This window comes from Protopterus annectens, chromosome 5.part0 (assembly GCF_019279795.1).
Source record: "Protopterus annectens isolate FY-2018-M chromosome 5.part0, PAN1.0, whole genome shotgun sequence".
In the NCBI taxonomy this organism is placed as follows: Eukaryota; Metazoa; Chordata; order Ceratodontiformes; family Protopteridae; genus Protopterus; species Protopterus annectens.
In genome coordinates this window covers 44,467,715-44,484,850 of record NC_056735.1, presented here as the reverse complement: position 1 = coordinate 44,484,850, position 17,136 = coordinate 44,467,715, and the positions used below count along the sequence as shown (strand labels likewise).

Genomic DNA, 17,136 nt, shown 5'->3' with positions numbered 1-17,136 from the left:
TTTTGTTTTGTTTTGACGTAAGACGAGTTTACGCTCGCTACTTCTACTACTATTGTCTGATCTGATTAATATACAGTGATTAACTAGAAATATATGGACTGAAAATCTTCCACACAGAGAAAAATCAAATTTTAAGGACTTGTCTTACTGTCAAAATACAACAACATTTCTCCTATTCCCAATCTAGCACCAGATCGTGCTGAATAGCTGAAGGCGGCAACAAGATCCTGGCAGTCAAGGTAGAAGAAGAGTGTTATGGGTAAGGGGAGGAGCTCAAGAAGTAAAAGATTCACTGCTGTTGAAATAAAGGAGCCTGCAGCTACCAGTTCATTGGTTAACAATGTACAGACAGTATCAGCCTAGATTCACCTATAATTACCCTTAACCAACTCTCAATTTGGATTTCTAAAAAAAAAAAAAAAAACTACTTTTGAACCATTCCAAACAAAATCCATCATCTTTGGCACAAAATTTAGACTCAACAAACTGGAGATTCCAAGGTGATGGTAGTAGTGCAAGCAGCTAAAAACAAGCTCTAAACACAGAACATTTTAAAACAAAATAAAAAACAACAAGCAGGAACCAACCCAAGAAAGTTTAATCAAAATATCACTCTCACTCAAACTTTTGTTCAGAGACTACTGGTCTTCCAGGGGGATTAAGCTTGTTCTTATGGATTTTAGGGAGACAAAAAAAAAAAACACAGCCAACTCTCCATCCTGTGAATTAAAATTTCTGTCTAAACCAAGACATGAAAAATAACCTAATCGGAAGCCTTTTTGTATTAATAACTCATATTCTAATATGTGGTCTTGTATATATAGGGGAAATAAAAGAAAGTTTAAAATTAGAGTTCCAGAACATACAAGGAATATTAAGAAACAAAAAGAGGATAGTCCTGTTGTTAAACATTTTATGCAGGTTCACACTGCTGATCTGGTTGGCTTAAATGCCACTATTTTGGAAAAAATCCTGTTGTTTTTTGTTCAGATAGAGTGTATAATAATAGACTGCTATATAAAGAAAGTATATTTATACTGAAGTATGGTACTTTGTCTCCTCTGGGTCTTAATCTTGAATGTAATTAGAGACTGTTAATTTAGAACATGTTTTATGTGTTTTAATAGGATAATTGTTTTACTGATGTGTGTATTTAAAATGGATGGGATAAGGCATTTATTGTACTCCTTGAAGGCTTTGCTGAAGCGCTTGAGTCAGAGTGAGATTTTGATTAAACTTTCTTGTGTTGGTTCCTGCTTGTTGTTTTTTCTTTTTTCTTTTACTACATTTGGCATTTTAAAACAAAGCCTGCAAACTGTTGTAAACTATTAATATAAATTACTACCTGCCTATGATACCCAGTTCAACAAAGAACAGAAGGGAAGTAAAAGGAAACATAACTGAGAAAACTCAGAAGAAGACTGAAATCACTGTGTGCAGCTCAGAATTGATAGATATGGATCAATGCGGTTTTGTGGAGGGGAGGCAGACAGTTGACAACATTAACAGGACAGTGATGATCCAAAAGGAAGCAGAATGTGAGGAAATACCATTGCTGTAGGTAGGTCTTAATGTAGAGAAAGCATTGGACAAAGTAAGCTGGGACTTTATGAGCAGAGCAATGGAAGCATTTCCATTCCCTGATAAAATGATAAGGTTGATTAGGAGGATATATGAGGCATCGGAGGCAAAAATTAAAGTGGGTGGGGTCCTCTCTGATAATCTCTGCTTGAGCAGAGGAACCAGGCAGGGGTGTCCTCTCTCCCCTTTGTTATTTGCATTATATTTAGAACCATTGGGAAAGAAAATAAGGGACTCAGAAAGTCAATGATATAATTGGTATGGTAATCAAGGAAAAGCTGGCTCTGTTTGCAGATGACATTATTTTATACCTGACAAAACCAGAAAGAGACATTATTTATTTATTTATTTTAAGTTGGTTTACCAGGATAGTCCATTGGGCCAAAATGAACCTGTTTTCAATGGAGTCCTGGGGAGAAAAGCTCCAAAAACATTACAGTGCTGTGGAACATACTGAGACAGTTTCAAACCTTTTTGGGATGCAAAATTAATGAAGCTAAAACAAAAGCAATAGCGGTAAACTATGTAGCCACATACAAATTGGTTCAGCAATATCCATACTTATGGGGACATAAGAAAATGAAGTATTTAGGAATATGGATTAAAATGATATCAGCATCGCAGCGGAAGATATGTGGGAAGAGACTAAACAAAAGATAATACAAAAACTTAGGAAATAGAAGCTTTGTTATATGGATATTGATATTAAGATACAAGCAGTTAAAATGTTTTCAATCAATTTAGTTTTATACACAGGCGGGACATATTTTTATCAACCAGAGAAGAAGTTGTGGACAGAGCTGAAGGATTACTGGGACAGGAGGACGATGGCAAGAGTCAAGTGGGATAAGCTGATTCTTCCAGTAGAACAGGGCAGATTGGGATTACCCGATTTGAAGGGGTATTTCAGAGCAACACAGTTAAGGCTCCTATACACAACACAAGTAGAAAAGTATAATTCAAAATGGAAAGAGATGAAGATGAGGCATGGGGGAAGCCCAAGTAACAGGGAGAGACTGGTATTATAGATGCTGACCTTTAAGGAGAACAATACTAATCGTATAGAATATTGTATTCATAAAGTAGCAGAAGGTATTCTAAGAACTAAGCCAATACGGGAATGCCAAAAGGGACGACTGCAATTAGGGATACAGACAATAGGCAAGAGGAGGTGGGAATATATTGGAGAAAATTGGCAAAGGAACAAGGTACTGGGAGCAAATAACTAGAGAGGGAAGGATGATAGAATGGGAAGAGGCCAAGAACTTATTTGGACCACAGGTCAGAGATTACCTTCCATATCAAGGATTGATATCAAAGTAAAGGCAAAGAGAAATAAATAGGGGGGTCCTAAATGAAAGACCAGCACTGATAAGAGTTTTTGGTAGAATCTAGAATATAAGTTGCAGTTAAAAAAAGGAATAATTGTACAGCATATAAAATATTGCATGATAACTATAAGAATCAATCAGAGGAGGTTAGGAAGGATTGGAAAGAAAGACAGGATAAGCAATTCACAAAAAAATTGTGGGAGGATGGAATAATGGTTAAGGTGTTTACCTTACAAACAAAAGGTGCAGGGTTTGATTCTCACATGGGGTAACTGGCTAGGCTTAAAGTGGTCCACAAGGACAGTTAGCCTAGTACTAATCTATGAACATATGAACCTATGAACTATGGGGGATATATGTATGTCACCCAAATATGCAACAAAATCTAGAAGATTTAAGATCTTTGCCTGGAAGTGTTTACATAGGTATTTTTATACCGAAGCAGACTCCAAGGAATTTTTCCTCAGGTTGACACCAAATGTTGGAGGTGTGATGGGGAAGAAAGAGGTAACTGGGAACATATTTTCTGGGAGTGTAATGAGTTTGCGGACTTTTAAAGATTCCCTGCAGTCTGCACTGTCGGAGATGCTGGGTATGCAAACTGGAGTAACTAGGGAAATAATTTTTTTGAGCTATGATACAGAATCAGAATTGCATAGATATAGTAAGGCCTTGATGAATGTAATTCAGATGGCTGCCAAAAAAGCAATTATTAGAAAATGGAAATCGAAGTGTAAACCAACTTTACTAGAAATAACGAAGATAGTAACAGAGATAAAACAAATGGAACTGGAATCTTTGGAAAACGGTAGGAGAAAATTACATAGGAAAAAGTGGGAAATGCAGGATCAATACATGCAGAGAAGGAACAATGTTTAAAAGAAGGCAGGATTCGAATGATCTATATAATGGTTGACTGACAATAAATGGATATATTAAAAGTGATGTATAATGTTTGCAGCTACAGTTGTGATGACAAGATTTGTAAGACAATGTTTGCAAATGAGATTGTATCTTTACAGCTTATTTTCATTTATAAATGTAAGATTGCCTATGCTATACATTAAAATTTAATAAAGATGTTTTTGTTTTAAAAAAACAAAAAAGAAATCACTGTGTGAAGCTGAGGTAAGAAACGCAGATGGTAATGGAAGCAGAAGTAGGAACCACTTCAGTCACCATACAAAGAAAGACTGACCAAATGTGATCTGAGATTTTTAAAAATAAGTGCTTCACTGTTAGAATATAGAGACAAATAACAGAATATTGCAGGAGAAGGATGATGTTTTAACCTGGACTTCAAAGAAAACAACTGATAGCAAACTGTTGAAAAGGAGATGAAAGAAACACAGTGGAATAACTAAAATATGAAAACACTGGCACAGAAACTGGATAAACATGAGGATACCTTATACATAGACAACTTAAGGTTTACAGTAGAACCTGAAAAAAATGAAGGGATGGATTATAAAGACTTTATGAGAAAATGCCTCAGCACATGGACTGGACATTTTATTGCTGATATTAGAATAGAAAAAGCACATAGACTAAGCATTCCTAATCTGAAACTGAGAAAGCAAGCAAGATCTATACTGATTAACCTGCAGAAAAAAGAGCTAAAGGAGGCTGGAGACACAAGGGTTTCTGTGGATAACAACTTCATTATAATGACTTCATTACAAACAAACTAACAGACATGCTTTCCTTCCTTCCAGAAGACTCTGCAATGAAATGAAACTTCACGTTATTGCATCCTGCATTATTTAGAGTCTACTGTCTACTTGGATTAAAAACTCACACAGACTCCTGACAGACATAAGATGAACTGGCAAAGAGAAAAAAGATTTGCAGGAAGGGGAAGGCGGTGAGGTAACAAGCAACCATCAACAGGTATTGAAAAGCAGACTATAGACATCTAAACAGAGAGATTTCCTGTGAAGTCCTTACCAGTTTCCCAAAAGAAAATGATGGGTAAATCAAATAAGATGAAACAGTTTTCAAAAAAGTGGGAGAGTTCATAAAATACAATGTACTGGTAGAAGTGATTGGGGACATTCTTTAAAAAATGATAAATGGATGTGATATTATCAAAATGCGGGTTGCATTTAGTGATAAATGGATGTGATATTATCAAAATGCGGGTTGCATTTAGTATTAAATGGATGTGATATTATCAAAATGCGGGTTGCATTTAGTGATAAATGGATGTGATATTATCAAAATGCGGGTTGCATTTAGTGATAAATGGATGTGATATTATCAAAATGCGGGTTGCATTTAGTGATAAACGGATGTGATATTATCAAAATGCGGGTTGCATTTAGAGTGATACTTTAAAATCATTAAAACTGGTAAATACCAAACAGAAAATAAATATTTGATTAATATAAATGTAACACAAGTATCATATCTCAAATTTTACTTAAAATGAAAGTTTATATCTAACTGACAGAGGATATACTGAATGATGTTTGATAAAAGTCCATGTTTTAAAGCTGCAAATTGTGTTCTGCTGCTTTTAATAAATGAACTATGACAGCAGATAAGGAAGTGGAAAGAAGTAAAGGGGTGACGCATGGAAAGAAACGAAAATGTGATGGAAACCAACATACAATATTCTGGAGAGTTATTTCTGGCAATCCATGCACTAAGGTTTAGTGATGCATACAATAAGTAGGATAGATATCTGGAGTCATAAAAATAATGCACTGGAAAAACTCACTGAAGGAAGTTTGATGAACACAGGGAAATGTATGTATGAACAAGGTTGTTAGCAGCATAATTAAAATACAAAAAATGCACTATTGAAGACATTTTAAAACCACTCAGTTCAGTAACTACCATTGGGGGGGGGGGGGGCACTACTTAATTTCATGTTGTCTGTTTGGTCACATGTGGTTTCAGAATGGGAGATTCTCAGTCCACAGACTAACTTGTCTCCAGTGCTACTGGAATGCAACGTACCTTCCTTGCAAGAAAGTGGGGTTAATGTATCTCAAAGAGTTGAGCTTTACCCTTTAAGAACAGCTAATGAAAGGTAAAGGAGATCTGTTAAAAATGTGCACTGGCTGTTGGGAATAAACAACTTGAAGAAATGAATATGAAAGAGTATAGAAAGCCTGGCTATCTAGAGGCAACTTCAAAAATGAAATGCTGGAGTTAAGCAAAATAAACAGATCAAGTGACGTAGAATAGCTGTTATCTAGCCAGATGACTTAAATCAGGGTTCAAGTCTGATTAGAGAGGACTAGAAAAAGCCGTTTTGCACTGAGTGCCAGTTGTATTGTCTTGCAAAAGCATGTTAATATTTAATATACATTTATTTGATGGGTAGGGAGGGAATCATATATTAAGAGATTAAAGTTCACTGGGGACAATGCACAAAAGTATATAAAGTAACAGAAAAAAGTGATATAAACAGATTATGGGGACCAATTTGTAACAGAAAGGTGACAAATATAAGTTAAGTAGAATAAAATACAAACTTTACAATGGTACAATTTGACTTATTGGTTTGGAATGCTAATGGCCTACTTAGCAGGAAATACAGGACAAGATACTGACTTATAACTGCAATAGTAATGTACAGATAATGTTACAGGAAATGCACCTGAGACATACAGGACAACCATTTTTAAAGAAAAGTGAAAATGAAGGTTTGTTTTCTGATCTAGAAGCAGAATGAAAATAAGAGATCTAAATTAAAAGGTACACGAGTAAAGATGGGGAAACAAATGAAGGACATGCAGGCAAGATTTATTTCGTGAGAAGTATATGGCAGAGTGTAACAATTACACTGGTTGCACTACATATTCCACCAAATATAGTGAGAAAAGATAAAAAGAATATTATGGGAGAAGTTACAGACCTCCTTCAAGGATACACTGTACAAGGAGGAAAATGGAACATTACAGGAAATAAGGAACACGTCTCTGGAGGGCCCATATATCACACAATACCACTTGCAGGCAGACAAAGAATATATCAGGAAATAAGGAACACGTCTCTGGAGGGCCCATATATCACACAATACCACCTGCAGGCAGACACTTAAAGAATATATCAGGAAATAAGGAACATGTCTCTGGAGGGCCCATATATCACACAATACCACCTGCAGGCAGACATTTAAAGAATATATCAGGAAATAAGGAACATGTCTAGAAGGCCCATATATCACACAATACCACCTGCAGGCAGACACTTAAAGAATATATTAGGAAATAAGGAACACGTCTCTGGAGGGCCCATATATCACAAAATACCACCTGCAGACAGACACTTAAAGAATATATCAGGAAATAAGAAACCCATCTCTGGAGGGCCCATATGTCACACAATACCACCTGCAGACAGACACTTAAAGAATATATCAGGAAATAAGGAACATGTTTCTGGAGGGCCCATATAACACACAATACCACCTGCAGACACTTAAAGAATATATCAGGAAATAAGAAATATGTCTCTGGAGGGCCCATATATCACACAATACCACCTGCTGGTACACACTTAAAGAATATATCAGGAAATAAGGAACATGTCTCTGGAGGGCCCATATAACACACAATACCACCTGCAGACACTTAAAGAATATATCAGGAAATAAGAAATATGTCTCTGGAGGGCCCATACATCACACAATACCACCTGCAGGCAGACAAAGAATATATCAGGAAATAAGGAACACATCTCTGGAGGGCCCATATATCACACAATACCACCTGCAGACAGACACTTAAAGAATATATCAGGAAATAAGGAACATGTCTTTGGAGGGCCCATATATCACACAATACCACCTGCAGACAGACACTTAAAGAACATATCAGGAAATAAGGAACACGTCTCTGGAGGGCCGTTATATCACACAATACCACCTGCAGGCACACACTTAAAGAATATATCAGGAAATAAGGAACATGTCTCTGGAGGGTTTATACATCACACAATACCTCCTGCAGACAATTAAAGTAAATATCAGGAAATAAGGAACACGTCTCTGGAGGGCCCATCTAACACACAATACCATCTGCAGGCACACACTTAAAGAATATATCAGGAAATAAGGAACACGTCTCTGGAGGGCCCATACATCACACAATAACACCTGCAGATACTTAAAGAATATATCAGGAAATAAGGAACACATCTCTAGAGGGCCCATATATCACACAATACCACCTGCAGACACATAAAGAATATATCGGGAAATAAGGAACACGTCTCTGGAGGGTCCATATATCACACAATACCACCTGCAGGCACACACTTAAAGAATATATCAGGAAATACGGAACATGTCCCTGGAGGGCCCATATATCACACAATACCACCTGCAGGCAGACAAAGACTATATCAGGAAATAAGGAACACAACTCTGGAGGGCCCATATATCACACAATACCACCAGCAGGCAGACAAAGAATATATCAGGAAATAAGGAACACGTCTCTGGAGGGCCCGTATATCACACAATACCACCTGCAGGCAGACAAAGAATATATCAGGAAATAAGGAACACGTCTCTGGAGGGCCCATATATCACACAATACCAACTGTAGGCACACACTTAAAGAATATATCAGGAAATAAGGAACATGTCTCTGGAGCGCCCATATATCACACAATACCACCTGCAGACACTTAAAGAATATATCAGGAAATAAGGTACATGTCTCTGGAGGGCCCATATATCACACAATACCACCTGCAGACAGGAAATAAGGAACACGTCTTTGCATGCCCCATATATCACACAATACCACCTGCAGGCACACACTTAAATATATCAGGAAATAAGGAACATGTCCCTGGAGGGTCTATATATCACACAATACCACCTGCAGACAATTAAAGAATATATCAGGAAATACGGAGCACGTCTCTGGAGGGCCTATCTAACACACAATACCATCTGCAGGCACACACTTAAAGAATATATCAGGAAATAAGGAACACATCTCTGGAGGGCCCATATATCACACAATACCACCTGCAGGCAGAAACTTAAAAGAATATATCAGGTAATAAGGAACACATCTCTGGAGGGCCCATATATCACACCATACCACCTGCAGACACATAAAGAATATATCGGGAAATAAGGAACACGTCTCTGGAGGGCCCATATATCATACAATACCACCCACAGACACTTAAAGAATATATCAGGAAATAAGGAACATGTCTCTGTATGGCCCATATATTACACAATACCGCCTGCAGATACTTAAAGAATATATCAGGAAATAAGGAACACGTCTCTGGAGGGCCCATATATCACACAATACCACCTGCAGGCACACACTTAAAGAATATACCAGGAAATAAGGAACATGTCTCTGTAGGGCCCATATATCACACAATACCATCTGCAGACACTTAAAGAATATATCAGGAAATAAGGAACACATCTCTGGAGGGCCCATATATCACACAATGCCACCTGCAGGCAGACAAAGAATATATCAGGAAATATCCCACACTATAGCCAAACTATGGAACAATCTCCCCACACCACTACGTAATATACCTAACCACAACAATTTCAAATCCATGCTTCTCTCCCATCTCTCCTCCAAATGGGAATGTCCTTCACATGCTCCCACCTAAAACTCGCACACTACTAACTCCACACCTAAATCATAATTTCTTTGCCTACTTTAACTTAATTCAGAGATCTTGCTCAGAACACCTTTTCATAAATATTTTGCATGCATGCCTCTGGCCTACCTTACTCATATTCTCAAACTTTCATTGTTTGTTTTTCTTATCCATTGTACCCATAATATTGTTTTCCTCTGTAATATTGTTAATTTGTCTCTATTCGTATGTATTTGTATGTCTGTTAGGGGCTTTTCCCCTCAGGTCTCCACTGAAAAAGGGTAATTCTTACCCAGCTGGACCAACCCGGTTAACAAATGCAAATAAATAAATAATAAATAAATAAGGAACACGTCTCTGGAGGGCCCATATATCACACAATACCACCTGCAGGCAGACAAATAATATATCAGGAAATAAGTAACACGTCTCTGGAGGACCCATATATCACACAATACCACCTGCAGGCACACACTTAAAGAAGATATGCAGAATGTTGGGCTTACTAGACAGACTGAAGTAGAACATACATATTTTTCAGTGACATATGGTCCTTGGGCAGGATTAGACAGATATTACATTATCAAAAGAATACTGTAACATGGTCTGAGCCATAAAAACACATCCTATGACAGTGTTCAGACCATGCATCTATACAAATTAAGCTTCGTAAACAGTACATCTTCTGAAATGAAAACCACTTAGTGATTGCATAAAGCAAACTAACTGAAATCTTATTAGGTTTGATCCTCAGCAGAAAAGAGCTTACAAAGAATCTGGATAATTTTAAACTGAATCTTAGAAACGTGGTTAAAATGAAATATGGAATAATAGTCACTCCCTGTGATTTATTAACATCTATAGTAACTGTACACCATTCTGAGTGAACAGACAACACAAGCATAACCCACACCATCTTCCTCCTAATTTTAGTTTTCCTACCAATTATCTTGGGGCCTTAAATATAGAGGGAGCTTTATAAAGGTTACCACAAAGTGTAGACTACATGCACACCAAGTGTAATCTTTCTGAGTGACTAGAAAGCACAAAAAACGTGGTAGGGATGTTCTTGAATACAGATTGGGTACACTTAGTGTAGGGATTAATGAATCTGACCAATGGTAGCTATGTAGAGGGCTTAAATGTATGTGATTTATAGAAGCAAAAATAATAAGTAGAATGCAAAAAAGATGAAGAGCAATCGAAATAGTCTATTTGCAAGATTACGTAGAAACCATGAGCAAACAGAGCAATGGTTTTAAAATGATTTTTTGAAAATAACCCTCTGTTTGAGGCAGCAAAATGTTAAAAGGATGATAACCAAAATCAGGAATAATGAGAATAGTAGGGTAGAGGTCGAACCTGAAAAATATTAATGCAATAGAAAATTATTACAGTACACTATACAGACACGATGGAAAGGTTGAGAATAACACACAGGAAATGGTAAAATATCTGACAAAATTACAACTTATTCAGTTAACAGAAGTAGAAGGAGAGGCAGCAATATAAAACAAAGTCAACTGAAATTAAAGAAGCAAAGAGAAACCAGAATATTGGGAAAACACTGGTAGTGATATTCCGATAGAAGTAGGAAAAAGAAGGCGCGTGAGATAATAAAAGCTCAGTACTATTTGTTAACAATAAATTCCCAGGGGGGACAGACCTTTGACTTGGAAAGTAGCAACTTATACCAAAGGAGGGGAAAAGATCCTCTTGATCAAAGACCATACAAACCTATTTTGATTCTGAATCACGATTACAAAGTGCTTATGATGATTTTGGCAAATATATTACTGAAAATAGACCTGGATCAGTGCGGGTTTGTAAAAGGTAGGAAAATAAACAATATTAACAAAACCCTTATGATTTAAATGAATGCACTGTGCAATAATAATAATAATAATAATAATAATGTTAATAAGTTTGAACATCAAAAAGCATTTGACAAAGTGAGCTGTGAATTTATGAACAGAGATTTTAAGGTACTGGGTTTATACAAACATGGACACCATTAAGCTAGGGTGAGGTGTGAAGGTGAACTGTCTAAAACATTTAACCTTACAAAAGGAACTATGAAGGGGTTTCCACTTTCTATGCTTTATATTTAGAGCCATTAGCCAAGGGCATAAGACAAACATATTTTGCATATAAATGTAGAAATACTAATGAGAAAGTAGTTCTTTTTGCACACCACATACTATTATATGTTACCAGTCTAAAATTTTAAAATGTTACATTTGACAAACCAAAATATTTTAGTATTACAGCAGGATATAAAATAAATGAAGCAAAAAACAAATGGTGCAGTAATGAATTATGCCCCAACACATGAGATGGTACATAACTTTCCCTTTTTGTAAGGTCATGGCAAGACGATATATTTAGGAATTTGGTTGAAACTGGATTTTGAGCAAGCAGCTAACGAAATCTAGGAAGAAATCAGTCAAAATGCTATATGTAAAATAAAAGATATATGCAATTAAGAGGTTTTGGGTCATGCTTATAATGTATCAATCAAGAGATCACACATGGAGGAATATGGAAAAGGAGTTTTGTTGGGATAACAAAAGAGACAGAGAGTATGCAATGGGAAAAACAAATACTGACAAAAGGACAGGGTGGTATGTGACTTCCAGATTTAGATTAATATATTTGATCCAGGATACAGAATATAAGCCCAAATGGAAGCACACGACAGGCATAGTTCCTGACAAGGTAATAACAGGATCACACATGGGCATTTGGGAAGATCTAGGAAAGGAATATACATAGCATTTTGTACAGCCTTATACACATGAAAGTATTAAGCAAGTCTTTATGCTAAAGGAAGTTAGACCTTGGAAAAATGGAAAAGCACCAAGATGCTATACTATATATAATAAGAAAAAATATACAGAAAAGACTATAAAGAGTATTTACAGAAGAAAGAACAAATATTTTGGGACTGATGATAAAAGGAGATAGGGTAATACAATGAGATGAAGGTACACAGATTTTTGGATTATGAACTTGGATCACCTTGCATAAAAAGAGGTCTAAAGCTAGAGTTCAAAAAAGACATGTGACGGTTGGATAGTAATTTAGTTAAACCACAAATAATTACTGTTATTACTGAGGTCAGAACAGAAATGGCAGACTGAAAAAGAGACTTAAGCAGAGCATATTAAGACAGTATTAGATTTGAGAAGACATTAAAATATAAAGGCAAAAAAATAGCATGGAGAAATATGTCTTAGCCCGAAATATGCAATTAAATCAAGGAAATTTAGAATTTTTGAACAGAAATGTTTGCATAAATATTTTGCGTTTATATTACGCTGTTGAAAACTCAAACTGTCGACAGCGTAATAATCGACACGAAAATGTTGAAATCCCTGAACATCGAATACACACACAGAAAAACAAAAAAACACCCAAACACAACACAAATTGCTCTATGCAGGGGGGCAAGCCCACCTGCACCCCCCTACATCCCCAGCTACTTAAATATGCCAACTCCGAGATCACACTACATTGCAGTAAATGGAAATCTCCCCTTACGGAGATTTCCGTTTACACACGCAATGACTTTCGCTTTCGACATTTTGGTGCCAACAATATCAGCTTCGATATTGTCAGCCTTCGACAGGGTGAAGTAGACCCAATATTTCTATACCCCTACAAAGCTTTAGGCAACGTGACAGAAGAATTCACAAGACTGCATAAGAAAGAGAGGTTAGTAATGGTAACATGGACAAAAGTGATAGCCATAAAGAAAGTGGGAAGAAGACAACCATTTAAAATATATAACAAACATAAGAAAAAGATCAAATCTGATGCACCCTTGTTATAAATGTAAAGGAAGGTGATGGGCTTGTAAACACAAAGGTTAGATTTAAAAGTGATAGCCATAAAGAAAGTGGGAAGAAGACAACCATTTAAAATATATAACAAACATAAGAAAAAGATCAAATATGATGCACCCTTGTTATAAATGTAAAGGAAGGTGATGGGCTTGTAAGCACAAAGGTTAGGTTTCTATCTACAATACATCAAAGCCCAGATTATGTGATGGACTTTGGTGCTAAAGGACTTGCTTGGGGGCAAGAGGAGAAAGCACAGACCTTCACATGACAGCTCAGAGTCCTTGGGAAGGGTTAATCATGCTTACAGTACTACAGAGGGAAGAGCAGTGTAGAATGAAGTCTGTCCCTTCTGTTTCACGTGTGTGCGTGCGTTTGTAAAACAAAGAAATGACAGCTCTCTGAGTGCCTTAAGAGGAGCTACACACCATGAACCACAGGTACCTGATGGGCTACTAAAAAGCGATGGCATATATGACGGGGCTACTCTCACTGCTGTTAGCTTATCTGTGAGTACTGCTAGAAAATAAAAGCATAAGCACGATGCTGAAGAAGTCAAGAGAAATATAACTGCACTGTGAAGACCTCTGATCCATCACGTGCTGGAATGAGGTAAGAAGGGGCCTCTGAGCACTTACAGGCTAACTGTGTGTGAGTAGGGAAACGTTACTGTATTGAGTTTGTGGACTGGCTTAATGGTTAACATGTTTACCTTACAGACACAGGCTACAGGGTTTGATCCTCACCTTTGGGAAGAATGTCCAAGTTTAATAGGCCCCCAAGATTGTTATTAATCGATCTACAGGTAACTATGATGCTGACTGTATGATAAGGAAAGGCCAATAGCAAATTACTCTGATCAAGGCTGAGATAGGGTTTCAATCACTGACAGCACAGGTTGGGGGGACAAAGGACACTATATACAGGACTACTGTGAAGGCAGGCATAAAGACTTACCGCCAATATTTGTCAATGGGATGGGAAGGACTCTTGATTTGTGGGAAGGCCAGGGGCACTGAGTAGTCTTTGCTGACAGGATTTGGTTTATGGTTCACTGCCAAAATGGGGTATGTAAATCAGATTTTTAATGTGCACTTCAGACTTTTTACCAAAAGCAGTGACTTTTAAGAACTGCATATCACCACATAGACAGAAGGATACTTTGCCTACCATTACTGTATCAGCAGCAGATGTGTACAAAGGCAGAGTTAGGGGTCCTTTACAAACTCCATATTCCCACCTTGGAATACAGATCTCGTAAAACCATGGGAGAGAGGCTTCTACTAGGTAGGCATAAGGTACTCAAAGTAACCCAGCTTAAGAACGTGGGTTGCTCCTGATCTGGACATGTGAGCATGCCTAACTAGTGACTCAAAGTAGCCCAGCTTATAAACATGGGTTGCTCCTGATCTGGACGTGTGAGCATGCCCAACTAGTGACTCAAAGTAGATCAGCTTATAAACAAGGGTAGCTCCTGATCTGGATGTGTGAGCATGCCTAACTAGTGACTCAAAGTAGCCCAGCTTATAAACATGGGCTGCTCCTGATCTGGACATGTGAGAATGCCTAACTAGTGACTCAAAGTAGCCCAGCTTATAAACATGGGTTGCTCCTGATCTGGAAGTATGAACACGCCTAACTAGTGAAACGAAAAGTAAACAATGCATGGATCCGCCATGTGCAAGCTCCTACCCTGGCAGATTTGAGAATTATTTTCACTATCAGGGAATGAATGAGCCCATGTACTACTGGGGAGGCTTGATGGTTGGGAAGCAGAGGAGAAAAATGTTACAGAAAAAACATTAAATAAAGTAAGAAACTGTTACTAAATCAGCAGTTTCTGGAACTATGTCTCAGGCTCTTCAAAACCACACGAAACAGCAGGCCTTACAGCAGCGAAAAATGCAATAACACATCATCAATGTTGGAGCCTGTGCCACAAAATGACAGATATAGATCAACTAACTCCTATACAATTATATTTATTTTTATTTTATCCATTTTTGACTGGGAAAACACACTATGCGCAAGCCTCTTTTCAGGTGCAACCCAGGAGCACTGTCTGATTAGCAAGCAGAAAACTGAATGCTAAAGGAGTTGAACTGTGGATTACAGGATAAAGCTTGTTAACAGTTCACAGCTTTAATCCTCTGTGCTAAACTGCCAGATGTCTGAACTGTACAATGTTAATGTGTGATCCAGAACAGTTATTCTGGCTTTAGAGAGATGAAATACAGAAATGATTATACAGTGAACAAAATATATTAAACCGAAGCATAACATACTTGTATATCAAAACACTGAGGTACATAAGAAAACAAAAACTACTTTGCTTTTTTAAAAGTAAGAGACAGGACCAGAATCTCACACCAACACATGAAATATTTTTCAATGTATACTTTTTACATCTATTCACACTCTTTTGCGATAAAGGAAATTAAGTCAGGTTGTTAATTTTTGAATTCAAAATTTAAAGGGTGCCCCTAATAAGAAGGCAACTACATCAGTGCAAAACGGAAAAGCCTGTGGTACAAGCTGATGTTTAGAAAGAATAAGTTGGCACACTGTCTAAGGAGAACAGCAACTCAGCAAAAGTTCAGTCACAGAGCTACATTCTTCAGCTAGGTGAAAAGCAAATATGACACCATCTGTAATCTTAGTAAGCAAAGTTAGGAGATGCAGTGCACATTTTAAAGTCCAATCTCATATGAAGTATTGACTGCTTTAAGGTACATCTACTGCTCAAAAAAGACAAACGCTTACCTTCTTGATTTTGGTGGAATAAGCCAGCCAGCAAACATCGAGTAGATTCAATGTTCCTAACGATGTTTGTGGAACGGACACTGAAAAATATATAGGACCAGGATAATCAGTAATAAAATTTCTGCTGGAATTTAAAATTGTCTACTTTGCTGGACAGTATCCATTACCCACTAAACCTTCTGGTCTGATATATGGATGGATAAATTCTAAAAATCTGACCTGACGAATAATTACTATGTTCTAATAACAAAATTATCTGATTAGAAAAGACAACTTACTTTTGTATTTTTGTGTTGTAGCTCCTCCTGAGATCTCCATCACATGATTATGCACATCATCAGCTTTTCCCCAAAACAGCATGAGAGCACGGTAAATTATTTTGAATGGGAGGTGGTTTAAACACTGTTACTGTAGCTGATTTAATATTGCTAATGAAGGGCACCGACTAATAAGGATTTGAAAGTCAAACAACGTCAATAATTACCAAGTTAAATTTATCATCTACTAGAACATTAAAATTGCTTTCGTTTTCAAAGAAACACAGTCAATCATTGTTATCTCCCTGGCAGGGCACTACAGGATTTCTAAACATAGATGTTGAGGCTTATCTTGAAAATTTGCAAGTGACAATGACATTCTTTCAGTGAAGCATTTCTCTACCGATAAATACTAACAGGCAAAAAGCAATGACAGGAGCAAAGCATCTGGTGAATACCAATAAACGACTGCACACACCAGAAAATAAAGTTTAGCGCTTTCATTCACTTTAATAACACAAACTTTTTCAAAACTCTAACAGCAACCAACAAACATTCTCTATTTAAATACACATCAATTAAATGAATAATTAGTTAATTACCCTTTAATTACAAAGTTTTAAAAGGGCACAATACAGAAACCACTACTTAATAGTAGTGTCTGTCATTTAAAAGACATTTTATATTTAAAGTGCCATTTAAGCCAGGAAAAACTTCAGCATTTAAAAACACCTGCCATCTAAGCTCCTTGAT

The 17,136-nt window shown here is 37.0% G+C and overlaps 1 protein-coding gene across 2 annotated transcripts in view; it reads right to left on the bottom strand.

Moving 5' to 3' along the window:
* Positions 1-17,136, bottom strand: part of ACP6 (acid phosphatase 6, lysophosphatidic) — a 725,976-nt gene that overhangs the window by 490,311 nt on the left and 218,529 nt on the right. For both annotated transcript variants that reach the window (XM_044072107.1, XM_044072108.1), the window contains exon 4: positions 16,127-16,206. In XM_044072107.1, coding sequence (XP_043928042.1) covers positions 16,127-16,206 — 80 coding nt within the window. The remainder of the gene's footprint in view (positions 1-16,126; positions 16,207-17,136) is intronic.